The 26556-nt window shown below is 42.3% G+C and overlaps 1 protein-coding gene across 2 annotated transcripts in view; it reads right to left on the bottom strand.

Annotated features, from left to right (window-relative positions):
- Positions 1-9401, bottom strand: part of BTC (betacellulin) — a 47488-nt gene extending 38087 nt beyond the window's left edge. The window contains exon 1 of one of the 2 annotated variants that reach the window (XM_044945783.2): positions 8997-9401. In XM_044945783.2, coding sequence (XP_044801718.2) covers positions 8997-9060 — 64 coding nt within the window. In that variant the 5' untranslated portion in view covers positions 9061-9401. The remainder of the gene's footprint in view (positions 1-8996) is intronic. The other variant, XM_006059647.4, reaches the window with a different exon arrangement.
- Positions 9402-26556: the final 17155 nt, after the last annotated feature.

Below are 26556 nucleotides of genomic sequence, written 5' to 3'. Positions count from 1 at the left end.
TATTTTTTTCAGAGCCTTATTGGGAGAAATTTTCCTAAATTAAGGTGAGAGTATCTACTATGTACAAGAATCCTCAATTCCATATTCCCTCTGTACTGGGAATATAGCCGCAAACAAATCAGATAAAAACCCCTGACATCATGAGTCCCATTTACATTCTAATGGAACTGTGGAAAACATGGTTATAATGAGGCAGACTTCTGCTCCATTTTTTTCCTTTGCATGCTTCCAGTGGTGAATATGATAGCAATTTCCTTTGATCAAAGTACAAACAACACTCCAATAGGCTTAATGAACACAATGATTCTATTTTTCCCTTTTAGACACGCCTATGAAATAATTTAAAAGTTATCTACATATTCATAAAATTAAGAATATTAATAAATTTTGAGCAATTTTTAGCCAATTATCTTTTAAAATCTTTTCCTGCATTATCCCATCCTCAGTACACTCCCATGTCTCTAGATGATAAGTACTACTATCATTATTGTCATTCTATAGATAAGAAAATGCAGCACAGAGAGACTAAGTAACTATGAAACAACTTAATATTTATGCAGGGCTCTTGGCTCTTTAAAATCTGGAGAAGTTATTTTGTCAAAAGAAAACTTTTCTAAAACAACCAGGTTATTTTCCATCCGTCTGACATCTAGAAATGAATGTTGACATTGCATCATCATTCATTCTTCAAAAATGACAGTTTATTCTCTTTATATAAGGTAATTATTTGCATAACTCCCAATAAATGAGACAACCTCATTTTGATGAGATTAAAAGTATCAAAATTATCTTGTAAATATTTTATTTTTCTCTGCTAGTGAAGAATGACTATTTATCTGATTCACCTTAAGATGCTGGGTTTGGGGGGGTCAATGTCAGGCAAGTGCTGGAAAGCTTTTCATTGCACAAAACTAGGATCAAAATTGGCGGTTGAAGAATCCATTGAGACTTTTTATTTTTAGAAAGCAGATAAGCATTTTGCAGCACCATTTCTTACATTTGTTCCTTCCTACCAAAACCAGCCAAAATAGAACTCTTGTTGAGAATTTGTATCTATTGCCTATTTCATAACTAGTGGGAGGAGGAATTTGAGAAATAAAGGCAAGGGAAAGTTTTCCCACCAGTTGGTAGGTGCTGATTGTATTTTAGAAATACCCAGAATCAAAATATCTACAATTTTTAAAATTAATAACTTCATCTGTGCTTTCCAGTTATCCATTATAATAGCCCGTGTTAATCTAGAACTAACTATATTGCAGGCACAGCTTAAGTGCTTTATGCAGTAACTCACTCAGTCCACATAACAGTCTCAGTTCTGTTGCAGTCAGCCTTTACAGATGAAGAAACTGATGCCAAGAGGGTTTAAGAGATTTGTCCAAGAGGAAGGAGTTGTTAAACCACAGCGCCAGGGGAATCATGCCTAGATGGTCCAGCTCAGAATCTATACTTTTGCCCACAGCATCACATTGACTCAGGATATGCTCTTTTTACTCCTTCTCAGTAATAGGCCTACGGATGCAATCAGGGGGAATCTACAGCGAGATCACCCCTCTCCATCTGCACTAAGGAGTGTTCCCCAAGTGTCACAGTGTTGCAAGCATTCTAGGAAAGTGCAGGAGTCACCCCACAGGTTCAGATTTGTTTAAGGACAGGATCAGACTAGGATGGTCAAAGTGATTTTAGGCACAGACCAAAGGAAAACACCTGGCCTGATCAATGCCAACTGTTCACTACCAGCTGGAATGGCCTGGGCCTGGGACATGAGTGGGCAGGTTTCCTGGCTGGGAAGAAGAGCCAAGAGTCCAAGAACCTGAGGCGTAGCCCGAGCCAAGGATGCCACAGATGTGCGGGTAGGCAGCAGGGAAAGCAAAGATGGCAGGAAAACAGACTTAAATGCTTTTTAAATAAGAAGCATTGAGTTCCTCTTAAATACAGTGGTACATATTGAGCTTTAGTGTTCTATCCTCTGCTGTCTTTCTCATTCAGCCACAAATACTTATCTACTGTGATCCAGGCATTGTCACTTCATCATCATTGTTCAGGCTCATAAAGCCAGAACAAGTTACTTAACGCCTCTATGCCTCATATCCTTCAACATAAATGAGAATCATCATTATGTCTAGCTTGTGTGTTCAGGGAATAGTGTTACATGGATGAAACCAGATATTACACACTTAGAATAGTGCCCAACATGCATACTACATAATTTCTCTGCTATTATTTTTGGCGTAAAGATCAGTGAGGTAATGGTATTAATATGAAAACACTTTATCAATTGTGAAGGTGTCCAGAGTGTAAAGAGTTATTATGTTGAGATTTCATACCCAAGGTTAACCAGATATCTGAGTACATAGCAATGTCTTGTGTCAGTCACTCTAGGAGATTGGACTAGCCAAATGCCAGAAACCCAATAGGAAGGTGGTCATGAACAAGTCAAGTCTTGCTAGGTCACTTCAGTCATTTCTGACTCTTTGTGATCCTATGGACTGTAGCCCACCAGTCTCCTCCGTCCATGGGATTCTCCAGGCAAGAATACAGGAGTAGGTTGCCATTCCCTTCTCCAGGGAATCTTCCCGAGCCAGGGATTGAATCAGTGTCTCTTACATCTCCTGCATTGACAGGCAGGTTCTTTACCATTAGCACCACCTGGGAACCCCCAAGTCAAGTCTGCTACTGCTGCTGCTGCTGCTAAGTTGCTTCAGTCGTGTCCGACTCTGTGCAACCCCCCTCAAATGGCCTCATTTGGCTCTGATGAGAATTCCCTGTCCTTTCTACTAGGCTGTTTGCATTAGAGGAAGAAATAAGCCTTCCTCTCCTACTCTGGACAGGCCTGTGCCATTGGCTCACAATGCTAACATCTAACCATCAAGGAATCCATACAGTGGATAGTTATGAAATACTTTGACGTAACATTAGATAAGTCAGAGACTCCCTCAATACTAACAGGTCAGACTGCATTCAGCCTCCACAGCACATCTATGGGAACCATCAAAAGTTTTCATATATTTAACACTAAGCAGAAACCCATAAATAACCAAGTTGTTACTCCCAGCTAATGAAACACACATGTGTCAGGAAAAGTTCTAAGCATATAAGAGAGCAAGTCACCTCACACCTCACAAAATCCAAAGGGCATTTTCTTTAATGAACCAATGGAGAATGCCCTGAGTCCAATGCATTTCCCTCTCTGCTTTAAACACCTGCTCTAAAAGCCTATATTTTGACTGATGAGATCTGCCCTCGAACCAAACATGTGAGACACAAGTAGCAGTTCTGAACCTAAAACAGAAGTAAACTTACTATTTGCCAAATAAAGTCCCTTTGTGAAGGCATCTCTAGCACCACCGGAGGCAAGTCCCAAGTAAGAAGAGAGGAAGAAACGTGTCCTTCTACATCATCTCTGAGTTGTGAGCATGTTTTGGCACAAGAAACAGCTGTTTTCTTTACTGAACCTACTCTTCCCTTCATGCCTGGGCACCATCACCAACAGCCACTTGCACTCATTCATTCATTCATTCATTCAATTAACTAGTATGTTTTCAACTCCTACTAGGTGCCATGCACTTTTTATACATCTCAAAGATAAGGCTAAATGAATGAATAAATCCATGATTTTGCAGAGCTGTTGCTTAGTCACAAAGTCATGTCTGATTCCTTTGGGACCACATGGCATACAGCCCACCAGGTTCCTCTGTCCATGGGCTTTTCCAGGCAAGAATATGGGGGTGAGTTGCCATTTCCTTCTCCAGGGGATATTTTTGACTCAGGAATTGAACCTGCATCTCTTGCACTGTAGGCAGATTCTTTACCACTGACCCACTGGGGAAGCTCTTTGCAAAGAGAAATGCTATATTAGTAACTCATCCTGTTATACAACCAACTGGGGCACTTTGAAATAAGAAGCCTGGACACAAACACTGTCATATTTTCTGTCACTGTTTTGGAATCAGTGATTCTGGTCTAGAGGTCAGGTAAATACTTTACTGTGTGTGCTCAGTTGCTTCAATAGTGTCCAACTCTTTGCAACCCTAATGACTATAGCCCACCCAGCTCCTCTGTCCATGGGATTCTCCAGGCAAGAATATTGGAGTGGGTTTCCATGCTTTCCTCGAGGGGATCTTCCGCACCCAGGGATTGAACCAGCATTTCCGGTGGCTCTTGTATTGCAGATGGATTCTTTACCACTGAGCCACTGGGGAAGCCCAAATACTATCCTACATATCCCTTAAAAACAAACATAAAGAATGAATAAAAGTACTTCTTGGCTATTTAACTTGGTGTTGCTGATAATCAATGTAGGTTATTGCCTAACCGATACTAGTTAAGATGGAATACCCCATCTCTCTCCAACCATCTGAAAAATCTTCTGTAAAAAAATATAGCAAGTACAGATTCATGTGAGCTACCAAGATCCCTTTTTTAAGATACAAATATGCCTGAGCAAGTTAGCAATCATTAGCAGCACAGAGTATAGCCATTTTAATCAGATTGCTTTTCTCTTAAATTTTATTTTGGGAGACTCTTGACCAACTAGAATATGGATTCTTTGTGGATCCAAGGGTTGTCTACAAATTTGGAAGTGTATCAGGATTATGGATTAAGCCTAAACTGCCTGCAGCTCAGATTCTGGCTAATCTATTTGGACCACCCTGGGAAGACACTAATTGTAACAGCCTGCTAGGCCCCTTTGCTCAGTCAAGTCTGACTCTCTAGGATCCCATGGACTGTAGCCCAGCCAGGCTCCTCTGTCCATGGACTTTTCCAGGCAAGAATACTGGAGTGGGTTTCCATTTCCTATTCCAAGGGATCTTCCCAGCCCAGGAGTTGAACCTGTGTCTCTTGAGTCTCCTGCACTAGTAGGCAGATTCTTTACCATCTGAGCTACAGGGAGGGTGAGAAAAAACAAGAGGAGTCTTTCCCACTGGGCTCTCCACAGATTTCAAGAGCACACGGAACTGGGGCGAGCACTCTCAGCAGAGATGGAGCAATGCCAGGGGTGTGGACAGACACAGGTACTCTCTTTCCTGTGCGCCTTTGACTTTACCACGGACATTTGCAGGCCAAGCTTTGGCGGAGCCACTTTCAGTGGGCACAACAAGGCCTGTCTGCAATATTGGGGTCTTTCTTGCAGAATTATTTGGGAGTTTCCACACAACAACTGAGAACGGAGCAAGAGCAAAATTTGATTTGTAACACTTGTTAATATGCAAGTGTGGCCTATGAAACCTGGAATTTTTGAAAAGGAAAAAAAAAAAAAAAAACTCCCAAGGCTTTTCTAAGCCAAAAAGCATAACTGAAGAGGCAAATCCTAAAATCCTCACTGTGTGGGCCCCCAGCTACTTCCTTTCTATAATGAGAATTTTACTTGCTGCCACCTACCTGCTTTACAACTTGAAAGTCAGATATTACATCATGAATACATTCATATCTTCAAGAAGAAAAAAACAACTTACATATATTAATGGTGTAGATGTTTATAAGGAGCAGAACATATTTTTGACCTTAAAACTCATTCATTGTTTTTTATAAAGCATTTTTTCCCATTTTCACTGGTTAGGATTTTAGTATTAGTTTGTTACAGCAATGGATGAGAAGGAGACATTTATAAGGAATCCAACTTCTTCAAAATTAAAAAAAAAAAACACTTTAAACAAAGTTATTGCCCTTTTACCATATTTATCAAAGAAAGGAGCATGTATGATTCTTTTTGTAAAGATAAAGTTTATGGGAAACAAAGATCCATTACAAGTAAATGGAAATTAAATGCTATTGTAGAAAGATTTTTCTCTTAAATTCCCAGGAGAAATGTTGGTTAAAGATCAGGAGAGTGTTGGAACATCCCTGGTGGTCCAGTGGCTAAGATTTCACACTCCCATTGCAGGAGACCCAGGTTTGAACCCTAGTCAGGGAACTAGATCCCACATGCCTCAACTAAGAAGAGTCCACATGCCATGACTAAAGATCCTACATGTCTAACAAAGATCAAAGATCCCAAGTGCTGCAGCCAAATAAATAAATATTTTTTTAAAAGATCAGCAAAGTGTCAAGTTGATAAGGACCTTAGTCTCATCTAAAGCAATCCCTTTACTTAAGAAAAACAATGACAGGAAATTGTAATTTACAGACATCTCAGAGTCATGGAATGGCAGAGCTGGAACCAGGTCTCATGTCTGTTCACTGCCAGCTCTCAAGGCACTTTTGCTATGAGACACACACACACACACACACACACACACACACACACACACACACCCTAGAACATCACACAAGCCATTGCTCACATTGTTTTCAAGAAGTAAATAAAATAACATGTGACTTAAATTACGAATGAGACTTAAAAATTAAGTATGTGTGAGAGAAATAGGACCACTTAATGGAAACACTGAGGTCAACAAATTACATCCTTTGGCATTTTGCAAGGAGTGGAGCCTCTTAGGGAATCTAGAGACTGAATTCAATTCGTTAAGCCAAACATTCAACAAGGCAGTTTCACACTTAGCTTACCCTCAGTTACAACAGCACTGGATTAGAGCTCTGTTTGGTTTTGCTTTTTCATTTCTGCCTTTTGACAAGTTTTGAGAAAAAATTAAACAGCACCATGTGATAGTTAATAGTGAAGAATGCCCATCAACCTGGAATAGTCATTTCTACTATAGCCATTTCTGCAGACACCACCCTAATCTTGTCCCAAATCAGCTCTTGCCTGGATTATATCTATGAGACAATCAGGTACCCTGGCCCCCTCTCCTTTCACACTGCACTCTACTGCCAGGCTTGTCTCCTTAAATCATTGTTTGCATTATATCACTCTGTATTCAAGACCTATGATGGTGTATATTTAACTGTTTATTGACTCATCAAAATATCTTAATCTGGCTTCTTTTGGCTCTTCATAATCTGTCTGCCTCTCATCAATTCTACTTTCTGGCAAGCAGACTCCAGGAAATTAATCTCATTCCCATCACCAACACTTTGGTAAATACTTTTCCCCCTTCTCCTGCCCCTCTCTCCACTATTTCAAATCATGTGTGTGTGTGTGTGCGTGCACGCTCAGTCATGTCCAACTCTTTGCAACCCCATGGACTGTAGCCCACCAGACTCCTCTGTCCATGGGATATTCCAGGCAAAAATACTGGGGCAGGTTGCCATTTCCTTCTTCAGGGAATCCTCCCGACCCAAGGACCAAATCTTTGTCTCTTGGATCTCCTGCGTTGGCAGGCGGATCCTTCACCAGCTGAGCCATCAGGAGGCCCTCCCTCTCTCTTTACTGTTTCAAACCCAGCCAAGCTCCAATCCAACCCACTCATGTCCTCCATGCAGCGTTCCCAGTATTCCATTCCTCCCTATTGAGTTCTCCTTTCTCTGGTTTCATGACATTTTCTCCTATTGTTTCATATCTGTTAGTCCTGCATTCCTAAATTTAACACATATCTTTTAGGTCAAGAATCATGTTTTAAGGCTCTCTTGAGCCCTCTTCCCACCCCTGTCCTAATATGCTCTAGCCTCTTGCTCACTGTAGCAGATTCTCAATAAACACTTTGACAGCAGGACAGAGCAGATATAACAGAGGAAGAGAATGCTAGTTTCACCCAAGTGACGCTGGTAAACGCATAGTACTGTCTCTAGCCCTACCTCTCAGGCTCACTGCCCTTCTTCAGGCTCCACATCACACTCCATCTCTAAATTGTTTCTGACTTCTCCCTCTGCAGGCTCTGTAAATTGGTTCTTTCTCTCTAACCATGGTGTAAGTCTGATCTACTTCCAACTAAGGCCATGACACCTTTTAGGCACCAATCCTACTCCAAGAACACTGCCAAATGGAAGTTTTCATTTAGACCCCACCTCTTTTCCTTCATAAAAGAAAGCCCAGTCCTTTCCAGACTGGAAGATAGTGTCCTCTTCACATAGACACTTCAGCTGTCACATTGGTGCCCCAAGTCCAGATGTCCCTCCCCCTCATCCCAGCCAGGACTACAGAATATTGTCAGTTGCCCATCCCTCTGCCCGCTTCCCCTACCTCCAATGATCAGGATGCAGAGGGGACACCTTGAAGTAGTAGGATCTTTCCACCTGAGTATCTTCCTGCTACTTTCCTATACTGGAGGGCAAGGGGAGCCTTGCTTCCAGCTGTATAAAGTCACCAGCATCCGAAGTTGCAGCACCCTGCCACTCCTTCCATTAACCACTCTTCCCTCCTAGCAGGTGACCACACCCAGTAGTCCCTAACCTACCCACTCAGGTTTCACCTTCCAGGTGAAGAAAAGTCTTCTCCCTGCAATTTCTCCTTAAAATAGGAAATCATATATTCTAAGTGGAGCACCAATGTGTTTCATCAGTAGTACTAGCCCTCAGCGAAATACCTCATCTCCCTTTCCTTTGCTTCCCTATCAGCAACAGAAGACCCAGAAGATCTCAAAAGCTGAGACTTTTTTCTCCCCTTCTCCTGTTCCCCCTAACTTGGCCAGCAAGAAGGGTGTGTAATAATTCTTCTCCGGGCCCTCTTCAGCTCCCTCTGCCCCCCACGTCCTCCCCCTCCTACCTCTAGTACCCGCCCAGGGTGCACACACAGGCAAATAGCTCTCCACCAGGCTCCACACTCCTCAAGGCCTGCATCGCCAGCCAAGGAGTTCCTTTTCCTCCTCCTCCCCGGGATGTCTTCTCGGTCTAGTCTCCCAGGCTCCCACTTTAGTGGATTTCCCTGCCACCACTCCTCGCTCGCGGGCACCTGCGCACCTGCCCTCCGCTTGGCGCCCGCCAGCGGGATCCTTACCGCCCTCGGGTCGCCCCCTGGGCCTAGGGCCGCCGCAGCAGGTGCAGCCCCAGGTGCCCAATTGCGGGATCCTCGAGCTACCCAAAATCATGCAAGTTCTTCCACCCGCCCCTGCCAGCCCCAGGGCGCCCTCGGAGTCCAAACGCCAGCGCGGAAGATTTGCCCTTATTGCGACTCCACCCGAGCCTCTCCTCCCGGGTCTCCCGTGTCCAGTGCGGCCACTTACCCAGGGCGAGGGCCGGGAGCAGGGGCAGGGGGCTGGCGCCGCTGCCCGGGGCGGCCCGTGCCATCAACCGCGCTGCGGGGCCGCGCAGCCCCCAGACGAGCCTCCCGCCTCCTCCTGCGCCCCCTTCCCGAGCCGCGAGCGCCCGACCGGGTGCCTGGAAACGAATGCCCGGAGCCAGCAGGAAGCGAAACTACTCCCCAGGCTGGCACCCGGGCTACCGCGCGGGCAAACACCCAGGACAGGCGGCCTGAAGATTCGGCGAGTGTCGCCGGGAGGAGGGAGCCTCCTATTTATCCTCGCTCCCGTGGCACACACCCCACCGACCGGGCGCAGGACTTCGCTGCGGTGACCTCCACGCCGTTCCCACCCAAGTTACCCCACACCCACACCCACACTCCGGGACACTTTCGGGCTGCCCTGGGGCCGGCTCACCCACTCCCCCTACTGGGTCGCACCTGGCGGTTCATTTCCCTCCCCCGGGGAAGTCGAGGAGGTTGGGAGGACACCTGGAGAGGTCCGAGATGTGGGGCCTGCGGGCGGCCCTGGGGGAGGCCGGCTGTGAACTCTTGGAGCCCACTGGGCGAGAATCAGAGCCCCGGACCGCTCTGGAATTCCAGCTTCTCTTATTTCAGCAGATTGTTGGCGTCTTGGACGGACCAGAGCCAACACTAACTGTGGTTAACCTCAGGCATTTGCCAATTTACAAGCTTCTCTTTTCCGTATATAATTAGTTGAATATCTGGGAGTTTGGCCTCACCAGGAGCTACTTTAAGAATGTCACATATATATATATGTGTGTGTGTGTGTGTATATATATATGTGTGTGTGTGTATATATATATATATATTTATCCATTTACTCTTCTATTCATTGCATTTTCATTTATTTATTTAATTCACGAACTCTCCTGGATCCCTGGGTCTGGACGATCCCCTGGAGAAGGAAATGGCAACCCACTCAGGTATTCTTGCCTGGGAAATCCCATGGACAGAGGAACCTGGCAAGCTCCATGAACTGTAGTTCATGGGAGTTGAAAAAGAGTCCAACACAACTTAGTGGCTGAACAACAAACAACAGCAAAATGGATCTATTAGAATAAGGAGAAAGTCTCCCGCTTGCCAAGCACTATCTCTATCTCAACACTCCTATTCTTGAAGGAGAGGTGGGATCTGATGGCTCAGCATCAAGCATCTTCTGGAACACAAAGGCACCCTCACAACTTTCAAAGACAAAAGCAGTGTTCAATTTTACCTTACATGATTAATATGTTCATCTCCAAAATAACTAAAGGGTACAGCAGTTTTCATACTGATCTATGCTCCTCCTGTAAGATCAATATGTGTAATCACGCCCCTTCAATACAGAAGTTTATTTCTATAGCATCCAAAAGTCCAATAAACATTCATTTACGTAAAATATGCAGTTTAGATATCTTCCCCTTCCTCCCCACTGTTTAAATTAAATAAATTATTATGTGCTTTTCTTCCATAAGTGACATTTCATTTCAAAACCAATTCATGTTGTTTTAGTGCAGCAGGCAACCAATATATCCAGAGGAATAAAAATCAGTTGTTCATTTCCAGAATCCCATTCTAGCCCCTACACAACAGCTCATAAAGCATCTTTGGGAGGACAGGCATGAGGTTCAAGAAATTCAAGGCTGTGAGACAGACGGTTACTGCACCCCAGATCAAAAGGGCAAGAGCACAGGAAGCTCGGGGTTCACATCATCTCCCTTCTTTCCATCTCCATCCTTCCCTTTTCCTATCTAATATTCTCTCCTTCCCTCTGGATCAGGACCCTAGATTAAGGCACCTTTCAGTCCGATATGGCACCTTAGCCAACAACTGTCATGGTATCCTCAACCGAACCTTACTGTTTTATTTTCCTTCTCCATAGATACTAATAAAAAATAAAACAAACCTAAGCAAAAAATACCAAATGTTTGTTGACTGTTGTAAAGTGCCAAGACTTGGCATAGATGGTCATCATTCATGCCATTCAGATGGTATGAAATTAACGTTTTCAGGCCAGTGGAGTATGAAATAGTGTACTTTAGTATATTAACTAGACCAGATAAGTTAATAACCTTTCCTAAGGGCTACTGCCAGAAGTAAAATAAGTACTCCAGAAAGTAGGCCTTCCAAATTTCCTGGCACCAAAGATTCAGTCTCTTCAAGATCAAGGAACTTTCTCTTTCTTTTCATTCCTCTTGCCTGCCTTCCTTTTGAACTTCCTTCCTCCTTTCTCTCCCTTCTTCTCCTTCCCTTCCTCTTCCCCCTTCTTTTTCTCTCTCTCAATTCACCCACCATGGGGGAAGGTAAATTTGGGTTCCAACCACTAACTTTGGAAGAATAGGAGATAGGAATTGACCTTCATGAGGCCTCATTTGTGTAACTGAGGTGTGTCTCAATGCTTTAGATTATAAACTGAGCTGTTACTAAGAGAAGTGAGATGCTAACAGGCAGGAAGGCCAGGGGTCTCCAAATGGAGGAAATAGGCTGCAAGTATCAAACATTTTTTATCTCTCTCATAAGCAGCAGGAGGAAACAAACTAGTGATACATTTTTTTTTTCTTTCCCTTCTCTATACCAATTTAAAAGGAGTTTTCTCTTAAAATACTGTATTGCCATGACACCTGATTCCACCTGAAGTTAACTATTCTCAAACCTTGAGTTAACCAATGCATTCTTTTTATGGAAATATTTGTCTTAAATTATGTTAATGTACTATGCATTTACCCCAAACTCTGTCTTAAAATTGGACTTGACAAACCAGTATGTTATACTCAGACATTGTTCCCCTAATCTATGTAAACGAAACTATTTGTATGGTAATCTGCCTTTCTACAAGATTCAAGTCAATCATTTTATGGCCTAGGATGACTCATCTGGTGCCAAGATTACCCCAAAATACATCTTTTGGATCAGGAGCCTGGTGCCATTCTGAGTTTTAAGACATTCCTTTCTTTCATTAGCAGACTGCTAGTGACTATATAGTGTAAGTAAGTGTGTTAGTTAGCTCAGTCGTGCCCAACTCTTTGTGACCTCATGGACTGCAGCCCACCAGGCTCCTCTGTCCATGAGATTTTCCAGGCAAGGATACTGGAGTGGGTTGCCATTTCCTTCTCCAGGCGATCTTCCCAACCCAGGGATTGAACCCGGGTTTCCTGCACTGCGGGCAGATTCTTTACCAACTGAGCTACAAGGGAAGCCCATATAGTGACTATATAACATCCAGCTAAAAATTAGCAGGGGTATTCTTTCTGCCCCCTTCTGATGCCTATGTCAGAAGCTTTCTCTAGCTCCTTTATACTTTAATAAAACTTTATTACGCAAAAGCTCTGAGCGATCAAGCCTCTTCTCCGGCCCGGATTGAATTCTTCTCCTTCGGAGGCCAAGAATCTCAGGGTCTTTTCGTAGTTCAGCAACAACCTTTCAGAAGAATGGGTCAAATCTACAACAGAGTTATAAGGTAGAACTTGTGTCCTCAGAATCCTCAAGCCAGGGATTTCTTGAAAGGTGTCTTTCCTCTGCCAGCTTTAAGCTGGTCTAACCAGCCCTCCGGAATCTTAGCTGGGTACCTTTGTGTTCCTTTAAGCATCAATTTTTCTGTTCTCACACAGAGTGGCCTCCAGTGGGGACACTCATCTCTCTCCTCTGGACAGTACAAAATAAACTTGTAGTTATTTTGGGCATTTGTGGTTATTATGGTTATTATGGGACACACCTAAATAGACACAGCAGTGGTGGTAGACAGGAAAATTCTGGAACATATCCATTCAAGATCAGCATGTATCCTCCAAATTATAACTTTAAGGTATTCAAGGTATAGGAAGATTTCCCAGTGGTCATTAACATTGTTTAACTCAATAAGAGTAGGTAAATAAAAAGAAATATTAATGGTGAATATAATGTTTTTATAGTAATGATAAACATTATGCATTGTAGATTATTAAAAATTAGTAGTATAATCTATGTGCTCAGTCATGTCCAACTGTTTGTAAACCTATAGACTGTATTCCACCAGGCTCCTCTGTCCATGGCTTCCCTGGCAAGAAATACTGGAGTGGGTTACCATTTCCTCTTTCAGGGGATCTTCCTGACCCAGAAACAGAAGCTACATCTCCTGCATTAGCAGGTGGATTCTTTACCACTACCACTACCAGTGTGCTAGTACTAAGTCGCTTCAGTCGTTTCTGACTGTTTGTGATCCTATGGGCCATAGCCTGCCAGGCTCCTCTGTCCATGGGATTCTCCAGGAAAGAGTACTGGAGTGGGTTGCCATTTCTCCAGGGGATCTTCCTGACCCAGGGATCAAATCTGTGTCTCTTAGACTCCTGCAATGGCAGGCATGTTCTTTACCACTAACTCCACCTAGGAAGCCGAGGTTTTCAAATATTCTTGAAACTATTGAATAAGTCTCTAAGGAAAACCAGTGAAAAATCATGCCTAAAAGCTGTCTTCAGGTGATCTTGTTTTACAACCTATTTTTTTTCTGGGGAAAGGAGATTATTACTTTTTTTCTATTATTTTCTATTTTCTATTATTCTTTTTTCTATTTTCTCATACCTTCTTCTTCAGTCCTTCAGGCATTCAGTTTTTATACATATGCCTCAATCAGACTTGCTGTCTTTTTAAAATGGCAACTTAATGGAAGTTTCAGTTCAATTCAGTTGCTCAGTTGTATCCGACTCTTTGCAACCCCATGGACTGCAGCATGCCATCCAACCATCTCATCCTCTGTCTTCCCCTTCTCCTCCTGCCTTTAATCTTTCCCAACATCAGAGTCTTTTCAAATGAGTCAGTTCTCCTCATCAGCTGGCCAAACTATTGGAGTTTCAGCTTCAACATCAGTCCTTCCAGTGAACACCCAGGACTGATCTCCTTTAGGATGGACTGGTTGGACCTCCTTGCAGTCCAAGGGACTCTCAAGAGTCTTCTCCAACACCACATAAATCTCAAATATAATCGTCTCTGTGATATAAGTTTCAGCTCTCCATTATGACCTTTTCCTCTGACCATATTCATAAACACTTGAAAAATATACTTCTGCTTAAAAAAAAATCTATGCTTTTGTACAGGCCCTAGTTGTAGATTAAGTAGGCAAGCACCTAGGCAGCATAATTTTAATGGTGTAATATGGCCAGGTCTTAAACAACCCTCCCTAATACACCTGGCACAGTGGCTTCATCCCTTCCTACATAGTTATATTTTCCCATTAGTGTCGACACTCCTCTATGTGGGACAAAAGAGTGGAATACTCTGTACAATTGGTTTTGGAGTTTGTTTAGTCTGTTCATATGGGAATCTGTCACTGAATGCCTGGATCACAGATTACTAGTTTCTCTGAGCTTAAGTTTTGTACTCTATATAAAATGTGATGATAATGATTGATATAGTTTTTATGAGGTCACAATGATATATATTGCTAAGGCAAAAATCTGACATATTAGAAATTATTCGGTGTGTTAGAGTTATATTATTTTGCAATCTATGTATTGGTTACATAGGGGAGAAGAGTAAGAACTGGCTTCCTTCACTAACCCTCTCTGACATAGCCCTAGGGGAGGGAAGGAAAGAGCACCGAGCCTAAAATTACTCACTGGGAAAGTAACAGTGAGCCTAAAATTCCGTGAATTGGGGGACTATTTGTGCCTCTGGAACTCCCTTAGTCCCCTCTGACCTTCTTTCATTTGGTAGCTTCAAACTTACCCCGGGATTTGAAGCCATTGTGGCAATCATTGGAACAGAATATTAGAAGCAGAGTTATTAGAAGAGAATGTGGAAACACATCTGTGGGAATCTCAAGTCCTAAAGGCAGACATTATGAGGCATAGTGGAAAGTATTAGGGGTAAAAAAGAAGGAAGTGGGAAAAAGAAATAGAAGTAACATTATTGTGGGAAAGCTTGCAAATAACTGGCCAGATAGAGAACATTCTCCTGACCCATACAGTGGCAGAACTGTCCCCCTACACACACACAATTTTTTTCCACTCTCGTTCCTATCTTCTAGTTCATCAAACATTGAATACCTTACCTTGCGCCATGCATTGTATTAGGAGGTGCTGCTGCTGCTGCTGCTGAGTCACTTTAGTCGTGTCCGACTCTGTGCGACCCCATAGACGGCAGCCCACCAGGATGCCCTGTCTCTGGGATTCTCCAGGCAAGAACACTGGAGTGGGTTGCCATTCCTTCTCCAATGCATGAAAGTGAAAAGTGAAAGTGAAATGGCTCAGTCATGTCTGACCCTCAGCGACCCCATGGACTGCAGCCTTCCAGGCTCCTCCATCCATGGGATTTTCCAGGCAAGAGTACTGGAGTGGGGTGCCATTGCCTTCTTCAATTAGGAGGTGGTGGTATTACCCAAATGAACACAACTAATGTGAGGACATTTTTCTTGTAGCACATTTCACCCTATTGTGGAAACACTTATTGTGGACAAAGTGGATATTCCTGAATCCTGCCTGCTATAAGTCCCCCTCACAGGGAAGGGAGGAATTTGTTCAGCTAAGTATACATGAGTTTATCGACCCACTGCCAGAATAATAATAACAAAAAACACTTATTGATGCTTAATGTGTGGCAGGTACCATTTTCAGCACTTTACATGCACCAACTTTTTAAATGACAGGTGAGGTTGTCTAGTGGTAAAGAAACCACCTGCCAATGCAAGAGGCATAATAAACATGGTTTGATCCCTGGGTCAGGAATATGCCCTAGAGGAGGGCATGGCAATCCATTCCAGTATTCTTGCCTAGATAATCCCATGGACAGAGGAGCCTAGTGGGCTACAATCCATAGGGTACTAAAATAGGGGAAGGAGTGTGTCAAGACTGTATATTGTCACCCTGTTTATTTAACTTATATTCAGAATACATCATGCAAAATGCTGGACTAGGTGAATCACAAGCTGGAATCAAGATTGCCAAGAGAACTATCAAAATCCTCAGGTATGCAGATGCTGCTGCTGCTAAGTCACTTTAGTTGTGTCCGACTCTGTGTGACCCCATAGACGGCAGCCCACCAGGCTTCCCAAACCCTGGGATTCTATAGGCAAGAACACTGGAGTGGGTTGCCATTTCCTTCTCCAATGCATGAAAGTGAAAAGTGAAAGTGAAGTCGCTTAGTCATGTCTGACCCTCAGCAACCCCATGGACTGCAGCCTTCCAGGCTCCTCCATCCATGGGATTTTCCAGGCAAGAGTACTGGAGTATCGGTATGCAGATGATACCACTCTAATTTGGAGAAGGGAATGGCAACCCACCCCAATATTCTTGCCTGGAGAATTCCATGGACAGAGGAGCCTGGCAGGGTACAGTCCATGGGTCACAAAGAGTCAGACATGACTGAGAGACTAACACACAACTCTAATAGAAGAAAGCAGAGAGGAACTAAAGAACTTCTTTGATGATGTTGAAAGAGGAAAGTGAAAAGGCTGGCTTAAAATTCAACATTCAAAAAACTAAAACTTCATGGCAAAGGGGGAAAAGTAGAAGCAGTAACAAATTTTCTTTTCTTGGGCTCCAAAGTGACTGTGGATGGTGATTGCAGCCATGAAATCCAAAGACACTTGCTCCTTGGAAGAAAAGTTATGACAATATTAGACAGGGTATTAAAAAGCAGAAACATCACTTTGTTGACAAAGGTCCATATAGTCAAAGCTGTGGTTTTTCCAGTAGTCATGTACAGATGTGAGAGTTGAACAATAAAGAAGGAAGTGTACCGAAGAGTTGACGCTTTTAAATTGTGATACTGGAAGAGATTCCTGAGAGTCCCTTAGACAGCAAGGAGATCAAACCAATCAATTCTAAAGGAAATCAACCCTGAATATACCTTGGAAGGACTGATGCTGAAGCTTCAATACTTTGGCCACCTGATGGAAAGAGCCAACTCATTGAAAAAGACCCTGATGCTGGGAAAGATTGAGAGCAGGAGGAAAAGGGGGCTACAGAGGATGAGGGGGTTAGATGGCATCATCGACTCAATGGACATGAGTTTGATCAAACTCCAAGAGATAGTGAAGGACAGGGAAGCCTGGAGTGTTGTAGTCCAGGAGCTTGCAAAGAGCTGGACATGACTGAACAACAACAACTTTTCAAATGCTCGTCAAGTATACTGTGAATTATGTACTTTTGTTATTCTCATTTCACAGTGAGAACATTAAAACACCAAAGTTAAATAAGTTGCCCAAAGTCATGTAGCTGATACAAGGCAGAGCTATGCTGTATAAGCTCAGGTTCTGAATCCTGAATATACTCTTCACACCCAGTGACCTAGTAGTAGTAAATCATTGCCTCTGACTTTGAGTAGCTCAAATACTTGTGGAGAGTGAGGTCAATCCTCTAGCTACCTGCTGGAAGTCTCATTTGGGAAAAACAGTATGTCTGATGAGTTCTTCACTTGACTTCCTGAAAAATTGCATCTTTTCAAAATATAGAGAAAAAGATGGGGAATTTGCTGAATTGGATGTAATTCTAACTCACAAGGTAAGATTATAAAGTTAAGAGCAAAATAAAACATAGGAGAAAAATGACTATGCAACCCTAGAATTAGTTATGGCCACTTAAGGGAAGACTAGCGTCAGCTACATGACATCAATTGAAAGAAGGCAGGCTTTCAAATGCAACCCAGAGGAAAACAGTCATGGGAAGAGGGCTTGAGAAGCTAAAAAGGACGAATGTTTCAACAGTTAAAAGCTCTCAAAAAAGCGATTCCTATTATGCAATTATTAACAATTTCAGTTAAAATTAATCTAAAATCTGGAGGGGAAGGCACATATTCATGTGCAGACAAGTGTGACTGTCATACAGCTATGAAAATAGGCCCTGAAGAGGCTGAGATGTGTGAAAGTGACTTGGGACCACAGAGCTCTCATTATGTTCATAATGAAAATTTCAAAGAGAGGCATGGCCAATTGTTCAACATGGTGCAACATACATGAATCTCTCACACATGTGTGTGTGCATACACACACACATGGGTTTTTTTGTCACTTTTATTGGGAGTTAATTTTCTTCTGCCAAGCAGATTTTTTTTAAAAGAGCATCTGAAGAGATATCAACATTCACAATTTCCTTTTTCTTTTTTAAGGCTGACTAGTATTTCGTTGTATGTACATACCACATTTTCTTTATCCATCCATTTGTGTATGGACATTTAGGTTGCTTCCACATCTCGGCTACTGTGAATAGTTAAGCAATGAACATTATAGGAGTGCCAATGTCTCTTCAAGATCCTGATTTCAGTTTTGGGAGATAAATACCTAAAGCAGGATTGCTAATTCATATAGTAGCTCTATTTTTAACTTTTTGAAGAAACTTTGTATTGTCTTCCATAGTAACTGCCCTATTTTACATTCCCATCAGCAATGAGCAAGAAGTTCTAATCTCTCTTCATCCTCACAAAAACTATTATCTTTTTTGATATAACAGCCATTTAGCAGGTGAATCCTGCAACATGCCTCACCAGGGATGAATCTGGAAGACATTATACTAAGTGAAATAAGCCAGTCCCAGGAGGAAAAATATTGCATGATTTCATTTACATAAGGAACCTAAAGTAGTCAGATTCATAGAGTCAAAGTGTGGAGCAGTGGTTTCCAGGAGCTAGGCAGACAGAGAAAAGAGGAGTTACTAATCAACTGGCATGAAGTGTCAGTTGAACAAGATGAATAAATGCTACAGACCTGCTATCCATTGAACCCATAGTCAACAATAACATCATGGACACTAACAATTGTGTTAAGATGAAGCTGGATTTCAAGTTGTGTTCTTGCTACAATAAAATAAAATATAAAACTGAGAAGCCCAAGATGAATGTAGACATTCTGAGAGAGTTTGCAAATCCTTTGATGAATTCAAGTGTTTTGATTCATATGAGTTATATTCCAAGACACTGGGGAGGAAGAGGAGCTATTAGAATTCTAGGTGAAATCAATTCCAAAACAATGAAGATAAGGAAATATATTTTTAGTGTTCCCCAAAGGGAAGAATGTGTATCTCCTCAATGATAAGTTGCTAAACTTAATCAGACTGGTGAGGGTTCTTGCCTCTATTTCACAAATAACAATTCTTTCTGGGTTGTTTAGCTTTAAGCAGAGAGGACAGAGGCAAGAAGGGAGGGTGGGAAGGTGGCTTGCATGATAGATTTTTTCAAATATTTGAAGAGTTGTCACATGGAAAATGAATTCTATTCATACGGCTTAGTCCCAGGGGTTGCAACAAGGACCTAAGGGTTAGAGGGAGATGAATTTGGATTCAATATAAAGAATATCTGTCTAAAATTCTAAAGACAGAATAGATTCCCTCAGGAAGTAATAAGTTCCTTGGCACTGGAAATACACTTACTATGAACTGTAGAGGCAATTCAAATAATTTCATCTCATCCTAACCTGGAGATGCTCAGAGGCTAAGGCTAGATGACTTTAAATGGGCCTTTTCAACCATAAAATGCTAATACAACATTACAAGTTTTCTTCCTTCAATACTCTTTTGAAGTGACCAGATGGACACTAAGAAATCATTTCTGCTCAAATCTGCCATGAAACTAGACACTTAAAAAATAATTTCGAATCCTAATTAACATACAAATGGCTATGAATTCTACATATGCTAGACTATCTTCTAAATTTAAATTGCAACTTAATTTAAAATTTAATTTAAAACTAGTACTTTTAGTTTATGGCCCATAATATTTATGTGATCACCAGCTGCAAAAGAAATAAGAAATAAGTAGTAAAATGTACTTATTACAAATCACGGTCGATTGGTCTCACAGATGATATAGCTTATCAATTTCTGCTTTCTTAGCCTATCAACAAGTACAAGATGATGTCCGTTATCAAATAATTTAAATGGAAGTTTCAGAAGGTTACATTTTGACACAGTTCAGGCCACCATCTTTAAGCTGTCTAGATTATATTTTTTTAATGTACTCCCAGAGGCACAAAATGGAGATTTAATTTAGGGGTATAACATAAAATTGCATTTAAATAGAATAAATATTCCCATGAACAAAGAAATCTAAAGGAAAGATTCTTTTTAACTACAGTTGATGCCCAAGAAGATGAAGGCTAAGACTTACAATGTAGTCTAGACTGAAATGCTGTTATGGAGACTCCCAGCTGTGATGACAAGTGACATTTGTAAATCATAATAACTTCTAACTGCTGTATCCCTTTCTTTGGGCAAAGTGTCAAAATGGCAAATTCAAAAGAAAAATTCCCTAGAGTGAGTAAATAACCTTAACTTTCTCCCTTCAAATGTTCCTAATTTGAGATTTTAGATTTTTATGAAGTGTCTTTCATCATGTACCTCCTTCATCCTCAAAAAGCCTTGGAAGCATCCATTCTAAGCTGTCTCTTATGGCCTTTGTTTTATAAACAATATATAAAGAAGTTTTATAAAGCAAGCTTCAGCATTAGAACTAGAATCAAGGTCTTTTACAACTGAATCCAATAGATAATCTAGTACACTGGATCCTTCTGCCACCCTAATGCTGACAACTTCATTAATAAACCCTATTTCAAGTAATTCCAAATTTGCAAATGTCATTGCCTGTCATCCCACAGGTAAGATTGAAATTATGCCCCTACTTTAGAAATTTACCTAGCAGAAGATGGTGAGGCAAAGAAGCTAAAACATTTATTATACAAACCCGCCCTCAACACTCTCAATTTTTATATTTTCACCATCTCTCTTGGTTTAATGATACATTTTCATGGCAGTTATTTTCAACTATATCCTTTATTATCGTCTAAAAGACTTTCCTCCATGAATCAAAATGATAGCTCTGAAAAAAAAAAAAAAAAAAAAAAACCTGTCTCTTGGAGCTTTATAAAGAAAACGTTATCAAAAACACTTCTGCCTGGAGAAGAGACTCAAACTCCCTGCACCATCTTAATGGCCACTTATGCAGTGCCCGGCTCAGAAAGAAGGAAATAAAATAACTAAAGATGGAAAATATTATCTTCTCTGCCCCGCCACTTCACCACCTGATTTTCTGCTTCATTTCCAATACTATTGCATTAACTCGGACCCTTATCATCTCATGCCTGGAATAAGCTTCTGGTTTTCCCAACTCCAATATTATTTCTCTGCTTCAGTTCCCTCATGTGTAAAGTAGAGAATAATAATGATTACTCTTTAAATTGGATTGTTGTGGGAAATAAATGAGTAGATACATAGAAAGTGTTTGGGCTACTATCTGGCACACAGTTAACCACTCAGTAAATGTTAAGTAAAAATTTACCCTCTATACAGCAAGACTGGTAATTCCACAATGAAACTCTGAATATATCCAGAATCTATGTTTCTTATTTCTTCTATTGCTACAACTCTGGTTCAAACCACCATCATTTCTTGCTTAGATTATTATAAGAGCCTCCTCACTGGCTTTTCTGCTTCTACTCTGGACAGGCTGTGCTGAGCTCAGTAGCTGAATGACTCTATTTTTAACGTGATGTGTCAGATCGATTACTCCTCTGTTTCTCTCTCTTTATCTCTCTCTCCCTAACGGCTGTTCATCTCTTTACAATATAAACCAAAGTCCTTAAAAAGTCTGTAGAGCCCTGCTCAGCCCCAAGTCCCCTTTCCATTACTTTCTTGACCTCATCCAGCCCTCCTACTTGATTTAACTCCAGTCCTCAGGCCTCTTCCAGATTTTGCATCTGGGACCTTGCCTGCTCCCACCTTCTGGTCTTCAGACCAGAGCTTCCTTCTGCCTGAGGCATTTTCCTTTTCCCCACACAATGCATTATTCACTCCCTGGTTCCTTCAGATCTCTGATCACCCTCTTTCAAACTGTATCTCTTCCTCCTCCTCCCAGTTCAGTTCAGTTCAGTCGCTCAGTTGTGTCCGACTCTTTGCGACCCCATGAATTGCAGCCTGCAGCACACCAGGCCTCCCTGTCCATCACCAATTCCCGGAGTTCACTCAGACTCACGTCCATGGAGTCAGTGATGCCATCCAGCCATCTCATCCTCTGTAGTCGCCTTCTCCTCCTGCCCCCAAGTCCTTCCTAGCATTAGGGTCTTTTCCAATGAGTCAACTCTTAGCATGAGGTGGCCAAAGTATTGGAGTTTCAGCTTCAACATCAGTCCTTCCAATGAACACCCAGGGCTGATCTCCTTGAGGATGGACTGGTTGGATCTTCTTGCAGTCCAAGGGACTCTCAAGAGTTTTCTCCAACACCACAGTTCAAATGAATCAATTCTTAGGCGCTCAGCTTTCTTCATCGTCCAACTCTCACATCCATACATGACTACTGGAAAAACCATAGCCTGATATGACCCTAATTCCTGGAAGTATGCCTGGCGTGAAATACCTTATTCGGTAAAAGTGAAAGTCGCTCAAGTCGTGTCCAACTCTTTGCGACTCAGAATTCTCCAGGCCAGAAAACTGTAGTGGTTAGCCATTCCCTTCTCCAGGAATCTCCCCAACCCAGGGATCAAACCCAGGTCTCCCACACTTCAGGTAGATTCTTCACCAGCTGAGCCACCAGGGAAGCACAGACTGAATATATGGATAAATGTGTTGCCACCCTGCTGGATACCCTTCAATACTTCCCCATGGCTGGGGGTCAGTCCAGACTCCTCGGCCAGCATATAAATAGCTGGCCATCTGACTGTCTGGCCTCTTCCTATTCTTTCAACCCTGCTCTCTGATGGGCACCTCCCCATGCTACAGTCCCAATGAAGTATTTGAATAAATGCAGCTTCCTGGCCAAAAGCTTGTCAACTTAAAAAAAAAAAAAAAAGCACAATGTAGAGAGTTGCGAGTTAAGTTTTATTGGGGGCAATATGAGGACTGCTGCCCAGGAGACAGCACTTCAGATAGCTCCGAGAGACTGCTCCAAAGAGGTAGTAGGGAAGGGAAGTATATATGTGATTTTGATAAAGAGGGAGCACATGCAATCAAGCACATATTATTTTGGAGAAAATTTCTGCTGTTCCCATGAAGCTTCTGCTAGTCACAGAAACAATCATCATCATGAAGGATGTTAGTGTTTTTCAAGATGTGGGGAGATACAGGAATTGGGCTCTAAAATCAGCTCCTGAGAATATCTAGCTAAAGACCTGTCCTGCCAGTTTCCCAGAGCACAGAGCGCCTCTGTGCTGCTCTCCACATTGAACTCCTTCAGAGGGTGTTGGAGGTCACCAGCTTCAGCAGCACATTAATCCTTGTAGAGGTAGATGGCAAGCATCTGTGGCAAGTGCCAATTTGTGGTTGACAAGTTGAACATCTTTTGCTGATCTGAATGTCTGTGCTTTCTTACCTACCTGGCAAATACTTCTTGCTTTTCAGGATGTCAACCTTGACTGTGAGGCTCTTTTTTTACCTTCCTGTCCCTGGTAGAATATATCTGCCTCTCTTTTGTGCCCCTAGCATATCCTGAAGAAAGTTCTAGCTCAGCAGGAAAGTCACCATAATGGCTTTCTTTTTTTCCATACCTGTCTTCTTTGACCACATCATAGGCCTCCTGAGGGCAGAGACCCTATTCAGATACCCAGCATCCTACACAGTACCAACTAGGTCTTGTGGGTCACAGAAACTCAATATATATTGTTGCATGTTCACGGGAATGAGTGAAAGATGTCAAGCGGATTCAGCTAGTTCCGATTCTAATACCAGTGGCTACGTTAGACAGTAAATCTCCTCCAGGTCAAAGATTCTGCCCGTGTCATTCAAAGGAACTCAAGACACATGTTAATGCCATCGAGGAAGATAACAGAGGTGAAACAGGGACTACTGAACATGGAGAAAGGGCCGAGGTCTGACCACAAGCACACAGAGATCTGGGGTTCTGTCTTCACACGTGTTGGTGGAGGCACGTCTGTCAAGGGAGGATCCTACCTGGACTACCTGGATCTCTGGATCTTTCCTAAATGACATTAACTCTAAGGGAGACTCTACTGAGTCTCCAGGGGAGAGACCAGGGGAAGGGCAACCACATACAGGATGATGACTTCAAGGAGATTCCAGTAATGGAAGGTAATTAAAATGTTGAGGCAGGAACAAGCAGAGAAACTGAAGAGAAGAAGATGAAGGAGAGAGAGAGAAGGAAGGAAAGAAGGAGGGAAGAAAGAGAAAAAGAAACTGCTACTTTTTTCTCCAACAAAATTGCCCTTGCAGTGCCCTGTTTATCATTAGCCCAAATTTCAACCCACTTCACTTCCATGGGGATAGTCCCTGAGGACCAGTCTCATAAAGCTTTTATTTATGACTGTCCTTGAAGCATGGCTTTCAAGTATCCTCTCCTTTTCCCACTGATCATAAACCTGCTTCTCAGTCCAGGCATTTTTCCTTGTTTTGCTATCAGTTCTTTGGGGCAGGGTCACATAGCATGCTGACTAAGGCTAATTACTTCATTAATTCAACCACTTTCCTGATGCGCAGTATTATTTTTATCACCTTCTGTTCAAAAATGAGTTGAATTCATTACTAGGATTTTGTGCATGAGGTCAGTTGAACTTCAAATTGTAGGCCAAGACATGAGAAATTAAAAAAGCCTGCCATACTAGTGCTGAAAGTTGTCCCCAAATGTACAGCTGTGCCCTCAGTCCCCTGGAGATATCACGACACAGCCTGGGCTCAGCTCCGTTTCCTCCACAAACTTTCCAGCAAGATACACATCTATGGCTTCCCTGGTGGCTGCTAAAGAATCAGCTGGCAAAAAATCCTCCTACAATGTGGGAAACCCGTGTTTGATCCCTGGGTTGGGAAGATCCCCTGGAGAAGGGAACAGGCTACCCACTCTAGTATTCTGCCTTGGAGAATTCTACGGACTGTATAGTCCATAGAGTGGCAAAGAATCGCACACGACTGAGTGACTTTCACTTCACTTCACACATCTATGGCATAAAGAGGCCAGAGAGTCTCTGTCATCTCTTCCCAAAATACCTCCTTCATGCTTACATCCATTCAATTCATTCATTTAATAATCAGGGGAGAAGCCTCACTCTGTGTTAGGTACATCGAAAGCCTTAAGGCATATCAGATCCCATAAGACTATGCTTTCGGTATGTGCAGTGCAATTAAGGAACAGAAAACCAAATCAAAAGTTGTTGTAAAGTATGATAAATCAAGTAACAGTGGCAATAACAAGAGTAATAATAGTTACTGAAATTTATTGAATTTTTACTATGTGCTGGCTGCACATTACTTTTCATGTACTAATTCACGTAGTTAATTCATTCACTTATTAAGTCAAACAATCTCATAAAGGCAGATCCTGTTATTAGTCTCTAGTTTGTAGGTGAGAAAAATGCAAGATGGAGAGGTTAAGTAATTTGTTTAACTGGTTGATAAAGGGCCAAGCCCTGATTTTACCCCAGACATCTGCCCTGAAGCATTTATAATTTTAAGCATCCTTCCCCACAAAAAAAAAAAAAAAAGCAGATTCGTTTTGATGTTTGGCAAAACTAATACAGTGTTTCAGGTTTAAAAATAAAATTAAATTAAATTAAAATAAAAATAAATAAATAAATAAAAGTGTATTGAAGGACTTGCCAGGTGGCTCAGTGAATAAGAATCTACCTTCCAGTGCAGGGGAGAGAGTTTCAACTCCTCGTCCAGGAAGGTTCGCCATGCTGTGGAGCAACTAAGCCCATGCCCCCAGCTAAAGTCTGCACGCTCCAGGGCCTGAGAGCCACAATTAATGAGCCCCTGTGGCACAGCTACTGAAGCCAGCGCACCTAAAGCCTGTGCTCAGCAACAAGGGAAGTCACGGCAATGAGAAGCCCATGCACCACAACTAGAGAATAGCCCCCACTCTCTGGGACTTCCTTCGTGGTCCAGTGGTTAAGACTTGGCTTCCCTGGGGGCTCAGACAGTAAAGTGTCTGCCTGCAATGCGGGGGACCCAGGTTCAATCCCTGGGTGGGGAAGATCCTCTGCAGAAGGAAATGACAACCCACTCCAGTACTCTTGCCTAGGAAATCCCATGGACAGAGGAGCCTGATAGGCTACAGTCCATGGGGTCGCAAAGAGTCGGACACGACTGAGCGACTTCAGTTTAGTTCAGTTCTGTGACTAAAGTCCACACACAGCAACCAAGACCCAGCACAGCCAAAAATAAACAAATAAACAAAAAATTTTTTAAAGGCTACCTTTAAAAAAAGTGCATTGAAAATGTTTCATTATGTTATATTCTAAGACAGTGATTTACACGTAAATGACCAGGTAGGTAAGTAAGTAAGTGAAAGTCGCTCAGTCATGTCCGACTCTTTGTGATTCCATGGACTATAGAGTCCATAGAATTCTCTAGGCCAGAATACTGGAGTGGGTATTCTTTCCTTTCTCCAGGGCATCTTCCCAACCCAGGGATCGAACCCAGGTCTTCTGCATTGCGGGAGGATTGTTTACCAGCTGAGTCACAAAGGAAGCCCAAGAATACTGGAGAGGTTAGCCTGTCCCTTCTCCAGTGGATCTTCCCGACACAGATCTTCCTGACTCAGAAATTGAACCAGGGTCTCCTGCATTGCAGGTGGATTCTTTACCAACTGGGCTATCAGGGAAACCCAAATGACCAGGTGGATACCCAGAAATATAAATAGCGTTT

Source organism: Bubalus bubalis, chromosome 7, assembly GCF_019923935.1.
Source record: "Bubalus bubalis isolate 160015118507 breed Murrah chromosome 7, NDDB_SH_1, whole genome shotgun sequence".
Taxonomy (NCBI): Eukaryota; Metazoa; Chordata; class Mammalia; order Artiodactyla; family Bovidae; genus Bubalus; species Bubalus bubalis.
This window is presented reverse-complemented; position numbering and strand designations above follow the sequence as displayed.